This window comes from Phacochoerus africanus, chromosome 9 (assembly GCF_016906955.1).
Source record: "Phacochoerus africanus isolate WHEZ1 chromosome 9, ROS_Pafr_v1, whole genome shotgun sequence".
Lineage (NCBI taxonomy): Eukaryota > Metazoa > Chordata > Mammalia > Artiodactyla > Suidae > Phacochoerus > Phacochoerus africanus.
The window spans coordinates 123,077,956-123,094,201 of NC_062552.1; the positions used below are offsets into that span (position 1 = coordinate 123,077,956).

Below are 16,246 nucleotides of genomic sequence, written 5' to 3' on the forward strand. Positions count from 1 at the left end.
ATTCCGAACTCTGATTAGCAGGTGAAAGTGTTTCCCCAGGGGCCCGGGACCTTGGGACCTCGGTCAGGCGACAAGATGAGGGAGGGGAGGAAGGCTGTGTTCCCGGGAGGACGGCAGAGGGGACCAGCGGCCAGGCGAGGGCAGGAGCCAGGAGTCACCCCGCGACACGGGGGCCCGGAGATCCGACCTGGGAATCCGCTACAGGAGGACATGGAGCGCGGGGCTGCCCAGCCTCTCCGCTGGGTACGGAGGCCCAGCACGGTGACCTCCCTTATTTACCAAGGAGACGTGCGGGCCACCAATGAGATGCCACGTACAGCTGTCCCGACTAGAACCAGAAATGCAGGGGAAAAGCCTTTCATTATGAGTCCCTCAAAGGCGGCTGCAAGGAAAACTGGCAAAGATAGAAGACACAGACCACTAGATTCCCACAGGGGAAGTCTGTATCTATTTGAAGCTCTGTAACAATGTACAAAATAAGAGAGCAGCTAAAAACATAAATTAGACTTTTAAACATGATCTATCTGCAGCCTTTGTTTCTAGAAGTGGTGAGAACTAGATACATGTTCAGAAGGAATAATTTATGGAATCAGAAACCTTACATAAGAACATGATAAGGGCAGCACTCACACACATTTAACCCAAATTCATAGTCCTCAAGGTCAGCTCTCGGGAACAAGCAAGGATGCAGGTCAGAGCCGCTCAGCAAGGCAGCCTGAGGCTCTAACAGAGACCACAAAGGGGCCGGAACTCTCCAGAGAGCACGCCCGTCCGCAGGGATGGTCCTAAGTTCCAGTGTTTCTCTATTTTTTATACCATTAAAAATCCAGTTGGTGAAGATAAGGGGGGGTGGGGGGACCACCGGCAGCCTCGCGCCTGTGCGGGAAATGCTAGCAGCCCGTGGCTTCCCCCACGCCCGACCCTCTCCCGCCTCTGCACAGAGCGAGGCTGAGGCTGCACAGGGGTCCCTTTAGGAGCTGGCAGGAACCCCAGCAGGCACCCAAGCAGGCTCAGGGGATGGCCCTGCTGAGAGCAAGGCCAGGCCCAGCTTTCTGGGAATCAAGAGCCCAAGAGAGGTTTTAAACAACACTGCTCTGCCCTTAAAACCACAGCACTTCTCTGTCCTCAGAGTAAGACCAGCAAGAGCCACAGCGACAGACTGTGTCCCGCTGGCCCTGCTCAGGCTGGTCTGGCCACCTGCTCTGCCGGGTCAGGCACCCCATTGCCACTGCTCATGTGCAAAGGGTGGACGATGCTGCCATCCTCGCAGGGTGACTCTCCGGACTAAGGCCTGAGCTGAGAGAGCCCAGACAGGGCGGCCCTGTCCCCACAGCATCTTCTGCTAGTGACCCGGGTCCTGACGAGGGGTTCAGGAGTCACGTCCACCTTCCGGTCAGGCCAGCCCCAGGCACCCAGCAAAGAACAGGACCACGGGACAGGGAGAGGCCCCACCGACTCCAGATACAGCTTGAGATCTGAGGCCATCACCCTCTCCCCATCACGTCCTGCATCTCCACTCTGAGCCATCGCCACGGAACCAAGTTCACCTCAATACCTCCCGCCACCAAAGTGCCTTCTCACCCCCACCATGGCCTCTGACTGGGCTCTGCAGCGCCCCCCGCCCCCAGCAGAGGTTATGACATCCTCAGGAAGCTGGTGGAGAACAACAGTGTCAGGCTTGGAACACATGTGCCTGCAGGAAAAATCTTAAGTGGGCACCGAGTTCCCATGGTGGCACAGCGGAAACGAATCCAACTAGGAACTGTGAGGTTGCAGGTTTGATCCCTGGCCCTGGTTCAGTGGGTTAAAGATCCGGTGTGGCTGTGAGCTGCGGTGTAGATCACAGATCGGCTCGGATCCTTGAGTTGCTGTGGCTGCGGTGGAGGCTGGCAGCTGTAGCTCCGATTAGACCCCTAGACTAGGAACCTCCATATGCCACGGGTGCGGCCCCACAAAGCAAAAAAACAAACAAACAAAAAAAAAACAAACAAACTAAAGTGGGTGTGAGGGCAGTGGCCAGGTACCCAGGTGGCAGTGCCTAAAGCCAGGCTTTCAACTTTGTACTATGTCTGCAACATTTTTGTAAGTCTAAAAATTATTTCAAAATAAAAAGTTCAAAATAAATCTTTGTGTCCCCAGAGACACTCGCCTCATCCTTGCGAGAGCCTCAATAAACAGTAGCTGAATGAATTCATAAAGAATCAAGAGGATACGATGAGTTAAAAGCAAAAAAAGACAACGCAGCAAATCCAAGGTCAGGAGGAGCAAGTGGTTTAGCTGGGAAGCAAGACCCTTAAACAGGTTTCCAGACGGAGAGGAGGGGCCAACAGGGAGAAGCGACGTGGGGACTAAGCCTCACGTAACTCACCTGACCCGGGAGCACCCGCCGCCTCTGCCGCCAGCAGAGACCAAGCACCTGGCGCGTCCTCCCCACGGCGCCGCCCGGGCACCCGCTCCCACCCCGGCATCGGGGCCAGTGGAGACGGCCCGCGGGTCTCAGGGCCTTGGGATCTCAGAGAACGTCTACACCCGGGGCTCTTTACTCCAGTCTGAAGCTCGCTCCCGAAGGCCTCGTATGTGCTCAGATCTATGGAGATGGGCGCTCGGAAAAACAGAGGTCAAGCTGTCTCGGGCCACTCACATCCTGTGTCCTTCTCGGGTGGCTCTGTCAGGGACAAGGAGAAGAGCAAGAAGCGGCACAGCAACCCATGTGCGGCCCCCACTGCCAGGGGAGAACCGAGGCGGCCTCTCCCTCTGCCGCTGGGCGGGCCCTGTTTTCAGCAGCTGCTGAGTGTGGCTGCTGCGACCTCCTGCCACTGCGACACGGCCTGCCCCCGACCTAAAATCCACAGCTGTTAACGCAGGAACGAGTCTCTCCAGTGGCAGCCCCTCCCCGGGCCTCTCAGACTCGGTCCGCGCGGGAGAGGAGACCCGAGGGGGAAGGGATAAGTCCCCGAACCGACGAGATCGGAGGGACACTCGGGGAGTCACGGAGCTGCCTCCGCGCTGGTAAACCCGGGCCCCTCGAATTGACTCAAAAGAGCACCCTATTCGGCTCAGCCACACAGGGACTGTGTACACCCCAAGACGGCGCTTGACCTTGGGACAGGCCGGCAGCCCGCGGGGCAGTGCCTGGCCCACCAGACGGGGTAACCAAGCAGACAAACAGCTCCTGCCTGGGGTCCCTCTGTCTCTTTTGCACCGACAGGGCTGAGAAGTCGTCAGGTCAAGACATGATGTGCTTCACTTTCACATGGTCGCACCGCTTCGAGGCTGGGGTGGAGCCAAACTCGACTTCCGTCCCCACTGATTTCGATTACAACATGAGGCGCGTGCTCCCACGTCCAAGTCCCACCTCAGAGCTCAACTTTGGAATGTCCTGGTCTGCCAGGTGTATTTGCACAGGTGAAAGCTCTGCAAGGCTTTTAAAGGCCAGGTGCTGCCTCCCACCATCAATCCCCTCTTCCTTCCCCGGGCCCCACCTCACAAAGCGACGGAAATTTTACCACCACACAGGTTCTCAACCCCCACCAGCCTTTTCTAACATTTGGCGGAGCCGAGATGTCTAAATTTGGTGTCCTGAGTTTGGGTCCTGACATTTCTCAACCGGGAAGCTGCGGGATAATGTTTCACAGCAGGTGGGAGATCCTAATGCAGGTAGCACACAAAACCCCCCGGGGCTGAGGCTTCTGGTTATAAACTATCACCTGCTGACACCCGAGGGACACACTATACACACAATGGAGGACACAAAGGAGGAATGTGAAAACCTTCCAGACTCACAAAGCCCAAGCGCTACACAGATGACACCCAGCAGAGGCCCGGGGAGACTTTTAAACCAACTCGGTGCAGCAGGTTACAGACAGAAAGTCACCTGAACCACCACGTGCAGCGCTAAAAAGCCCTTGACCAAGAAATATGCTGGGAGGAAAGAGCACAGGAAATTATTTTTCTAATTCTTAGGCAAACAAACAGAAACAGAGAGTTTTAAAATAAAGAATGCAATGCAGAGAACTTTTTTTTTTGGTCTTTTTAGGGCCACGCCCACGGCATATGGAGGTTCCCAGGCTGGGGTTGAATCGGAGCTGTAGCTGCCAGCCTACACTACAGCCACAGCAAAGCCAGATCCAAGGCGGTCTGCGACCTACACCACAGCCCATGGCAACGCTGGATCCTTAACCCATTGAGCGAGGCCAGGGATTGAACCCATGTCTTCATGGATACTAGCTGGGTTCGTTAACCACTGAGCTATGACGGGAACTCCAGGGATGCAGAGAAATTTACCGAAAGCAATTTATATTTAGTAAAAGTTGGTACTAGTGCTGCTTTTCCTTTTTTTGTTTATTTATTTATTTTTTTGTCTTTTTGCCATTTCTTGGGCCGCTCCCTCAACATATGGAGGTTCCCAGGGTAGGGGTCGAATCGGAGCTGTAGCCGCCGGCCTACACAACAGCCACAGCAACGCGGGATCTGAGCTGCGTCTGCAACCTACACCACAGCTCACGGAAACACCGGATCCTTAACCCACTGAGCAAGGCCAGGGATCGAACCCGCAACCTTATGGTTCCCAGTCGGATTCGTTAACCACTGAGCCATGATGGGAACTTCTGCTTTTCTTTTAGAATAAACACCCTGAAGCCTGAAGCAAGACGCAAGGCTGAGCTGTTAACACTTCTCCATGCCCCTCCCCGAGGGACTTGGGATGAAATGGCCCTCAGACACACAGCCCCATGGGCTTATGTCACACCACTGGTGCACCAGGAGACGGTGGCCAGAGCCGTGGCTGGCAGACCTTCAAACCAGCCATCAGCTCAGAAGGAACAGAATGGGTGCCAATTCAGAGGCGGAGCTTGGTACAAGCCCCAGGAAAATGACTTTACATTCAAAGTCATAACAAAAAATCACAAACCAGGTTCTAGAATCTGGGCCCTTGGATAATACGCCGGGGTTTGGGAAGTGGACCGCATACATGTTTCTCTGGGAAGAGGGCTCCCAGGACCCTGAGGAAGGTTAAGAGCTATAACGCCAAATATAGATATATACACAGAGAGAGAGAGAGAGCATATATATACTGGCGGGTCACTGTACTGAAAACGTTCAGTATGAACTGCTATAATCTCACTCACTCCCGCCTGACAGCACAGATGAAGTGATCCGTGTACTATAAAGGAGTAGAAGCCCGACATCCGAGCCTGGAAAAGCAGGGCAAAGATATACAGTTTGGTACTAAGGTGAGAAAACACAAGACTTAACAGAAAAATAGGAGCACGAGGTTAACACTCGTGTTTACTCTCAATTATGCTTGAAAAGTTCTATGAGCGACGGCAGCAGCCTGAAACTAGAACAACAGCTAGACTCAAAGCGTGATTTCCTTTTTGGCGATACCTGAGTCATGCAGAAGTTCTGGGGCCAAGGATCAAACCTGCACCACAGGTGCAACCCAAACTACAGTAGTGACAAACCCAGGCCCTTACCCTGCTGCGCCACCAGGGAACTCCCCCGAAATATGATTTTTAAAAACATAACTTTCACTTAAATCTGGCTTTGTTAGGAATTCCTCAGGCAAACCCTTCCACTCTGCAGCCCGTGCCCCCGGGTTGTCACGGAAATATACAACTCACTCTGGGCTGCCTGGAGCTCCTATCCCAATAGGCTGTTGCTTTTTAATAATGATTTTTATTTTTTCCATTATAGTTGGTTTGCAGAGTTCTGTCAATTTTCTACTGTACAGCAGCGTGGCCCAGTCACATATACATATACATTCTTTTTCTCACACTGTCCTCCATCACAAGTGACTAGATATAGTTCCCAGTGCCATACAGCAGGATCTCATTGCTTATCCACACCAAAGGGAATAGCCTCCAACTATTAACCCCAAATTCCCAGTCCATCCCACACCCTCCCCCTGCCCCTTGGCAACCACAAGTCTGTTCTCCAAGTCCATGAGTTTTTTTTCTGTGGAAAGGTTTATTTGTGCTGTATATTAGATTCCAGATATAAGTGATATCATATGCTATTTGTCTTTCTCTTCCTGACTTACCAATAGGCTCTGAAATCAAAGCACTGATTAAGAAATTTTCTGCAAAAGCTCATTCTGATGTGCTTTCCATTTGCAATCATCCCTTCTAGAATCTACCTATTTTTACTAATATTATGCAACTGTCACATTTTCTTTTTCTGGGAAAGAACCGCCCCTAGGAGTTCCCCCTGTAGCTCAGTGGGTTATGAACCTGACTAGTATCTATGAAGATGCAGGTTCGATCCCTGGCCTTACTCAGTGGGTTAAGGATCCGGTGTTGCCATGAGCTACGGTGTAGGTTGAAGACACGGCTTGGATCCTGCATTGCTGTGGCTGTGGTGTAGGCCGGCAGCTGCGGTTCCGATTAGACCCCTAGCCTGGCAACTTCCATATGCCGCGGGTGCAACCCTAGAAAGGAACAGCCCCAGACCGACCACACTGTGAGGCTCACAGCACTTACTACTGTGGAGCCATCCTCCCCCGCTGGAATGTGGCTTCCAGGGCTGCACAGCAGCTGCAGGGGAGAATCTGCACTGTTTTCCGGCAATGCCAACCTGACTTATAAGTCATCTCGCACAATTTTTACACTATAGCAAACATAAATGCGTGAATCTTTAATACTTAAAAACATGAGACCAAAAACTAACAACAACAACAAAAGCATGAGATTTTGAAGCACTTTTGAGTTTCAAGAAGGGCCCCTGGCTCTAGGCCTTAGTCTCGCAGGAATACTGTTTACGATCCTTAGCTGATGAGAGTTTTTAGTGGCAAAGTTAAGAAATACCAGCATAGGAGTTCCTTGGTGGCCTAGCGGGGGAAGGATTTGGCATTATCACGGTTGTGGCTCAAGTAACAGCTGTGGCACAGGTTTGATCCCTAGTCTGGAAATGTCTGTTTGACCTGGGTGCAGCCGAAAAAAGAAATACTAGCAGAAGGTACTGCAGCGATGGGGAAAAAGCAATTTAAAACAATAAAAGACAAGCAACCAAACCACCCGGCCTGAAGGATTACAACACAAGACAGTACCAGAAACGAGCATTTCTATGGCGAGTACTGCTGCACCAGGGGCCTCGCGTACATCAGGGCCTTTCATCCACTCAGCAGCCCTGGGAGTCAGGTTCCGTGCTACCCCATTTTACAGGGAAAGAAGCAGGAGCACAGAGACTTGCACCAAATGCTGCTGTGGGAACTGAACCCTGGCGGTCCGGGATACAGTCCTGAGAGTAATATTCTCGTGCAGTAAGCATGCGGTCGAGTTCCATGATGAACAGAAAAATATCATTTCCTGAGGCAAGGAAATGAGATTACCACTTCTTGCAAATAAAACTCAGCAGAGACCGACCGTCAAGGGAGAAACGAAATCAAGCCTAGTGCCGGTTATCGAGCCACTCAAAGGAAAGGCAACGGGAGCAGCTCGTTTTCCCACTTGCTGCATCGCAGGCACAGCAGCCCAGGCACTGGTTCAAATGAGAAGGGGGTGGTCAGGGGGCAGAGACACCCCCTTCCCAGCTCTGGAGGGAACGGTGACCCTGGCCCTCGACCAGCTAAGGGCTGCTCAGCCAGAAAGGAAGAGAAGCTGCCTCAACTGTCAGGACCCGGCCAGGAACAGTCAGGTGTAATTCAAATGGCCACCACTTTACAGAGGTTTCCAGATGACAATTTACTTAGAACAAACGAGAATTAGTATGATGCACAGTACATTTGCAAAAACAAAGACATTGTCTATTTACTACTAATACATATGAAAATAGACATTATCTATTTACTACTAATATATATGTATGTATATAATATATATATGTGATGCACAGTACATTTTCAAAAACAAAATTATTATATTACTACTAATATATATGTAAATAGACATTGTCTATTTACTACTAATATATATGAAGACCCCACAAATGGACTGTCATTTTCTTCGAAAACTTAGACATGGGGCATCTGTGGGCATCAGACAGCGTGCACAGCTTCTAAAATTCACGGTAACCTCTGCCATCAGAAAAACGCAGCACCTTTCATGGCTTAGGAAGAGCTGCTGCTTGTGTGAAACCTGGACACTCGGGAGGTCAGACGGATTCAAACCACGTTTCAAGCGCTATTCCTGCTGAAACGGAAGCAGCGGACGCAATGCCTTTTACCTTCGAAGCAAAATGTCTAAGTGGACCGTCTAAGCCCTCGATCTCCCGTTCCTCCCCACCCACCACCAGAGGCCCGGCCCTCACCTGGATGACTTTATAGAAATAGGCGTACTGCCGCGCCGTGTTCTTGTACTGGCTGAAGACGTCGTGGATGGCCTGCGTGGACTGCAGGTAGCGAACCTCGTCCTCCTCGAAGTAGAGGGGGGTATCGTACTCGCTGGGGAGGGTCTGGATGTAGGGCTGCCAGAAGGAGTTGGGGTCGGCGCGCTCGCACAGCAGATGGAAGGCCAGTGTGATGTTGCCCATGGCTTGAAGAATTCGGTCTTGCGCGTACAAGGGCCCTGAATTAACCCGGAAGTTAACGGCGTGAGATCCACAAACTGCTTTACAAAGCGTTCACTCAAAACCCACAGACTAAGGGGGAGTTCCCGTCAGGGCGCATCGGAAAAGAATCCAACTAGTAATCGAGGTTGTAGGTTCGATCCCTGGCTAGGCTCAGTGGGTTAAGGATCCGGCGTAGCTGTGATCTGTGGTGCAGGTCGCAGACATGGCTTGGATCTGGCATTGCTATGGCTGTGGCGTAGGCCGGCAAAAAAAATACACCACAGATTAAGGGAGCTCCCCTTGGGGCTCAATGGTAACGGACCCAACTAGTATCCATGAGAATGAGGGTTCGATCCCTGGCTAGGCTCAGTGGGTTGAGGATCCGGCATTGCCATGAGCTGTGGTGTAGGTCACAGACATGGCTTGGATCTGGAGTTGCTGTGGCTGTGGTGTAGGCTGGCAGCTGCAGCTCTGATCGACCCCTAGCCTAGGAACTTCCATATGCTGAGGATGTGGCCCTAAAAAGCCAAACAAAAACAAAAACAAAAACCCCACCCCCCCCCCCCACAGGTTAAAATTATAGGAATAATTTGATAGTCCTGGAACACTTAAAGTAAGGCACTCTGTCTTTTAACATTCTTCTGTTATGTCAGAGCAGAGAAAACACTTCATGGGGATTTGGGAAATATTTCACTAAGTTGACAAAACAACCAAATAGGGTCCTTAGCTCCACAAAATGAAATTTTGTATATTTTTATCATTTTTGCTTTGCTTTGAACAAACAGAAATTACTCTCACCCAACACTGAATTTTTAGCAGATTCAACAGTCATTAGCAATTTTCGTGGAACCCACAAAAATAATTCTTCTGCCTAGGAGGAAAAAAATAAGAAAACAGTATCACCATAACACGTTACAATCTTCGATCCAACTTTATCTATGGTCAGAAATCCAATCACAAGGAAATACATCTTAAGGTTACCTACCGGCACTTCATTGCTAATTACCAAATATATTTTTAAATGTAGACATTTATGCTGAAGGCATGGATTCAAATCCTATTTCTCCGGACTTCTCGTCATGGCTCAGTGGCTAACGAATCCGACGAGGAACCATGAGGTAGAGGGTTCGATCCCTGGCCTTGCTCAGTGGGTTAAGGATCTGGCGTTGCCGTGAGCTGTGGTGTAGGTTGCAGATGCGGCACGGATCTCGAGTTGCTGTGGCTCTGGTGTAGGCTGGTGGCTACAGCTCCAATTAGCACCCTAGCCTGGGAACCTCCATATGCCGTGAGAGCAGCCCAAGAAAATTGCAAAAAGGCCAAAAAAAAAAAAAAAAATCCTATTTCTGGAGTTCCCATCATGGCTCAGTGAAAACAAATCTGACTAGCATCTATGAGGACACAGGTTCAATCCCTGGCCTAGCTCAGTGGGTTAAGGATCTGGCGTTGCCGTGAACTGTCATGTAGGTTGCAGCCGTGGCTCGGATCCAGCGTTGCTGTGGCTGTGGTGTAGGCCAGCGGCTATAGTTCCAATTGGACCCCCAGCCTGGGAACCTCCACATGCCGCAGGTGCGGCCCTAAAAAGACAAAAAAGAAAAAATTTATTTCCAAAGAAAAACTATATATATTGAGAAGAAAAATCCAAAAGGCGACTTTCAACTTTAGTTTGAAGCAAATATAACAATCTGGGATAGAAACAAGGGTGTTTATTCTTTGCTGTGCTCACGTTAAGTTCTAAAAACAAAGCAAAATTCTACTTCCAGCAGAAACCCTAACGTGCCAGTGTGAATTGCTAGTGAGATTTCAAAGCTGGACGAACGCGCCTTCCTCTGCCCGCTTGTCCTCAAAGCACCTAGTTTCCAACGAAAGTATAAGCCCTAAGACATATTTTGGTTACGAACTGCATCCCAAACTATCATCTTACTATTTCGGCAAAAACATGAGATGTTTCTTTCCAGGAACTGCTGTGTGTGTATCTATACTGCTTAAGACATGCACATGGCAGCAGCGCCTTGACAGTGGAGGCACCAAAGGCACGCACGTGCCCACACTCATCACCGTGTACACATCACATACGTGCGATTTCGTGTAGTGATTACACCCCAATAAAGCTCAGTTCCCTGGTGGTCTAGTGGTTAGGATTTGGCGTTTTCACCACTGAGGCCTGGGTTCAATCCCTGGTCTGGGAACTGAGATCCCACATCAAGCCGCTGCATGCTGCAGCCAAATAAATAAGTAATTAATTTTAAAAATAAAAGCCATGCCCATAGTGAAGCCAGACCACAGCTCGGATATTCTGGGCAGCAGTCGCGCTAGTGATGCTTCTCATCCAACACGAGAGAAAAACGTGTGACCTTGTTTGCTCTTGCCTTTACCTACGTCTATTTATTTTTATGTGTCGTGTCCCTAACTATAGAGCATAAGCCTCACGAAGGCAGAAACCCTGGTTTTTTGGAAGCTTGTTATAACAAAAGCAAAGTACTAGTCATAGACTAGATATTTAATGGGTATCTAATACACCGGTGCATGGCTTATCAGGGTAGCATTGAAGTGTATCCCAAGCTACAACTTGACCAAAAATGTTACTGGAGATTTGAAGGGACCCAAATAAATAACATCCATTTCCTCCACCCAACCTCTGGACCAATGGAGACCTAGGAACACAACGGACAGCCACCCGAAACATCACCTACGGAATCCCAGAGTTAGACAGGCTCCCCCAGCTGGTCACAGGCAGGCCAGGAGCCCCGGCAGCCTCCCCACGTGTGGCCCATCCCGTCAACTTCCCAGCGTGGCGAGAGCGCGGTGACATGAACACATGTGGCAACCAGCTCCCACGGAGAGAAAGGCCAGGCCCAGTTCCCTCTTCCCAAACATCAGTGGTTAGGCCTCCTCTCTGGGAGAGGCAGGTGCGAGGGGCAGAGAGAGCCCAGGAATGTCGGGGGGCTGCCTCTCCATTCATCTGGAAGGAAGGACCGAGAGTGGAGAAGAGGCCCCTGTCCCTTGGCACATGGGTATTTCTCTTCCCCCTCCCCGTCACCTCCTCTGCTACCGTCTCAGCAAGTGGTGCCTCCAGCCTCTCGACGATCCATTCCAGAAAATGGGTCCACATCCTGGACCGCCCCCGCCCATCCCTCCTCCCACCCAGGGCCATCGCATCACAAGGTCCTGGGTGCCCTCCCTCCAAGCTACCTGAGCCCACACCCTCCTCTTCATTCAAACCACAAAAGCCTGGGAGGCAAGTTCTGTGCTCTCCTAACAGAGGCAGAGAAATAAACGCGATCTGACTTGCCCCAGTCTCTGGCTGAGAGCCCAGTTCCAGGCAGGAAACCCCGCGGGCAGCTGGGAGGCGCGGAGGGAAGCGGGAGCGCGGGCTGCAGGCTGCGCACGTGCCCACAGGCTCGGAGCAGACCCGGGGGCGTCTGTGTGCAGGCCCTGTGCCCTCCACTCTATGAGCGCCCCCAGCGCAAAGGCTTCCCCATAAACTCACCTTGATGTCCCTTGTTGCCCTCAAACCGAAGCCCTCTTCTTTGAAGTTCACCATCTCGAAGCCCTCGACAGAGGCTCCATTGTCAGAGGCCCATTTCATTAGGTCAGGAAAGTAATCTTCTCTTTTTCCATCAAAAGTGACAGACAGACCTGTAGCAGTCCACGATTCAGAAAACAAGAGCTCCTTTTAGGACATAGATCATTCACGCTGCTCTCAGGAAAAAAAAGAAAAAAGAAAAAAACCCAGACCACTGGAACTACCTGGAAATAGCAATGAAACTCCGATCCTGAAAAAAAACAAAACTGGCCACCAGACATGACAGTGTCTATCTTAACGAGTGACAGGACAGGTGAATTAAAATCCTAAACTCCCCGTCGGCTACAGAGAAATGGTTACTGACCCTTGGTAATGTGACCCCTGGCCGTTAGGTTCTATCGGAGAACACGACGGGATGAGGGAGCCTCCGTGACACAGCACATTTCCAGAGCGACCTGCCGTCTCTCACACGCACACTCTCTTTAACGAAACGCCCGAGAAAGTGCAGGTATGTGCATGACGGGTGTAAGGGGCGCCCTGGACCCCGACTCTGACAGCACAGGACGGGAGGGCTCTGCTACGGAATTCCATCCAGCAGCTTCAATGAGCTGGATCTGTATGTATCGCTATAAAGAAAACACAACGGAGTTCCCGTGGCCCAGCGGAAACGGATCTGACTACCATCCCTAAGGATGCAGGTTCGATCCCTGGCCTCGCTCAGTGGGTTAAGGATCCGGCGTTGCCGTGAGTTGCGGTGTAGGTCACAGATGCGGCTCGGATCTGATGTTGCTGTGGCTGTGGTGTAGGCTGGCAGCTGTAGCTCTGATTCGACCCCTAGCCTGGGAACTTCCATATGCCGCAGGTGCAGCCCTACAAGGCCAAAAAAAAAAAAAAAAAAGGAAGGAAAAAGAAGAGAGAGAGAGAGCAGAACAAGAATGCTAACCACATGAGGCACTGGGCATGGACCCCAGCGCAGGGCTTTCGGCCACATCTCCCTAATGCAGTGAAGGGTAACTGGGTCTGAGAAGCGGGACCTGGCCCGGGGCCAGCCTGGATGCGCAAAGGGACCTGCTGAATGGAGAGATCGGACGTGGTCCAGGGGGTTCCGAGACAGAATGTACTCCTGCCTTGCTGAGAACTGACGAATGCTCTGACTCTCGGTCTCTACGCGGAACAGAAACTCTGGATATACAAAAACTGTCCAGCGCCAATTTGGTGAGCCAGGATGAGCAGCCTTCCACTTAGTGCAAATCAGCACAGTATAACAAAGAACCAGTCCCCACGAGGGTTTGAGATCATAACCTAAAGACCGCACGTTTGCAGACGTGTATGGGAGAGCGACAAAAACCTCAGACGGCAAACAAAAAGCAAACCCTCTTCCCTGGCGCTCGCACAGCAACAGATACAAAGGGACTCGAAGAGGTTCTCCTCATCCTTTTAAAGGCAGGCTCCTCATTATGTTTTCTCCTTCCACCTCCAGTGTGGCCTGCATACAAATCCACTGGCTGTGCTTTCCAGGACAAAAACAAAAAGTATACTGAATAAGCTTTTCCAAATTGACGCCTGGCCCCCTGGCCAGCCTGCTTGAGAATCGTTAAGATGTCTGCTGAATACAGCCTGTAAAAACACAGCTTGGGAAAGAGAACCACACCTCTTCGTTACCCAAGACATACTTGAGTTTACTGTAAATCTTGACAAGATGTGAAGCAATCAGGGTATGTGTGAGTGTGGACCACACGCCATTATGTATTGACCTCAAACCCTCAAGGAAACAGGACGGAAAAACCGACTGAAATGAAATAAAATACAATTTGGAGTTCCCGTCATGGCTCAGTGCTAAAGATCGTGGCTAGTATCCACGAGGAGGCGGGTTCGATCTCTGGCCTCGCTCAGTGGGTTAAGGATCCGGCGTTGCCGTGAGCTGGGTTGTAGGTCGAGGATGCAGTTAAGATCTGTGGCTGTGGTGTAGGCCAGCAGCTGCGGCACTGATTCGACCCCGAGCCTGGGAAATTCTCTATGCTGTGGGTGCGGCCCTAAAAAGACAAAAAATAAATAAAATGAAACAAAACAAAAGTAAATGAAAGTTGTGCCACTTTAGTCCCCAGACACAAACATCCCCACCTCCAAAGCTCAGCATTTTTACAAAACTCTTCCAAAGCAGTAACAGCACCTGGGAGAGCGACTGTCCCGACAGCCCCAGATGCAGTCTCGCCCGATCTAGAAGCCCTTTGGCAACCGCCTTCCAGACGGGCAGCAGGGCCTGGGCCCCACGCAGGTCGCCCCCTGCCCTTTCTGAAATGGAATGAACGTTCTAGGAAATTTACCTTTTTGTTTTTTCCGTATTTTCTCGACCAGAGAGCGGATCTGCACGTACTCCTCCCACTCCTTCCCCGGGCCGGGAGCAGGGCTGCTGCATTCTGCAACACAAGCCACGCGCGCAAATGTTTCCTTTCCACTTCCCCTGTTCGTCTTCAGAACAAAGAGGATCTGGGTTTGGTTGCTGCTGCTGGCTTATTTTTAAAGGACAAAGACACTAAAGCCATGATAAAAAGTATAAACCAGGTATACCTTTCAAAGCCTGTGAACCCTCTGAATCCATTCAGAGGCCACATAGTAAACTGTGACCTCAGGGAGTTCCCGTAGTGGCTCAGCGGTTAACAAACCCGACTAGTATCCATGAGGACGCAGGTTCGATCCCTGGCCTTACTCAGTGGGTTAAGGATCCAGCAATGCTGTGAGCTGTGGTGTAGGTCGCAGACGTGGCTAAGATCCAGCATTGCTGTGGCTGTGGTGAAGGCCAGTGGCTACAGCTCTGATCAGACCCCTAGCCTGGGACCCTCCATATGCTGAGGGTGGGGCCCTAGAATAGACCAAAAAATTAATAAATAAATAAACTGTGACCTCAGCACACAAGTGTGAGCACCTAACTCGCATGGACCTTATCTCTGCTGCTCTAAAAAATTCTTCCCCAGAATAGGAGTTCCTATCGTGGCACAGCGGAAACGAATCTGACTAGCAACCATGAGGTTGTGGGTTCGATCCCTGGCCTTGATCAGTGGGTTAAGGATCTGGTGTTGCCGTGAGCTGTGGTGTAGGTCGCAGACATCGCTCAGATCCTTCATTGCTGTGGCTGTGGCGTAGGCTGGAGGCTGTAGCTCCGATGCAACACCTAGCCTGGGAACCTCCATATGTCACGGGTGCGGCCCTAAAAACCAAATAAATAAATAAATAAAATTTCCCCCAGAATACAGTTATAAACAGGACAATCTTAAAAGCTAAAATGCAAAACATTTCCCAGAAAAGTATCAAGGATGGCGAAAAGACGGTATATTAAACTTCAACATTTATTTCTAGTTAAACCCCATAACAATGGCTCCCTAACAGAACCACAGTTAAATTGGACATAAGGACAATTAGTCAACAAACATCTCACATCCCTGTGTAAGGCTCTAAAATAAGCACTCTGGGGGAGTTACAAAAAGAGATGGCACAGTTGCTGCTGAAAAAGAAGTTAAGGTTCTGCTGTACAGACAAAACTAGAAAACTAACGCCCGAGACAGGAGCCCAGTGCCCTGCCTATCAGCAACTCTTACCTTTTTATTTTTTAATTTATTTTATTTTATTGTCTTTTTAGGGCTGCACCAGAGACATATGAAAGTTCCCAGGCTGGGGGTCAAATTGGAGCCATAGCCACTAGCCTACACCACAGCAACGCGGGATCCAAGCCTCGTCTGCAACAGCTCAGAAGGTGCCAGACCCTTAACTTGCTGAGTGGGGCCAGGGATCGAACCCATGTCCTCATGGATGCTAGTAGGGTTCATTACCGCTGAGCCATGACGGGAACTCCCTTACCTTTTCAAAGGGTCGTAACAGTTTATTTTTATTTTTATTTTTTCTGCCATGGCACGCAGCGGCTTGATGTGGGAGTTCAGTCCCCAGACCAGGGATTGAACCCAGGCCACAGCGGTAAAAGCACCGAATTCTAATCACTAAACCACCAGAGAACTCCCAGGGTCGTATTAGTTTAAAGAGAGGGTCTCCTCCCGGCCCCAGCACCCCTGTAGCACAGTGGGTTGGGGATCTGGTGTTGTCATTGTAGTAATTCAGGTCGCTGCTATGGTGTGAGTTTGCTCCCTGGCCTGGGAATTTCCACATGCCATGGGTAAGGCCAGAAAAAAGAAAAAGAAGCAGCTAAAAAAAAATTGAAGATAGAGCCCCCTCTCCACGTTCCTGTTAAAC

The 16,246-nt window shown here is 50.5% G+C and overlaps 1 protein-coding gene across 2 annotated transcripts in view; it reads right to left on the reverse strand.

Moving 5' to 3' along the window:
* The window catches only part of SETD3 (SET domain containing 3, actin histidine methyltransferase), a 75,155-nt gene that overhangs the window by 44,397 nt on the left and 14,512 nt on the right, over window positions 1-16,246 (reverse strand). For both annotated transcript variants that reach the window (XM_047794971.1, XM_047794972.1), the window contains exons 3-6: window positions 14,332-14,424; window positions 11,972-12,120; window positions 9,283-9,355; window positions 8,245-8,501 (exon numbers count right to left, since the gene is read on the reverse strand). In XM_047794971.1, the coding sequence (XP_047650927.1) occupies window positions 8,245-8,501; window positions 9,283-9,355; window positions 11,972-12,120; window positions 14,332-14,424 (572 nt within the window). The remainder of the gene's footprint in view (window positions 1-8,244; window positions 8,502-9,282; window positions 9,356-11,971; window positions 12,121-14,331; window positions 14,425-16,246) is intronic.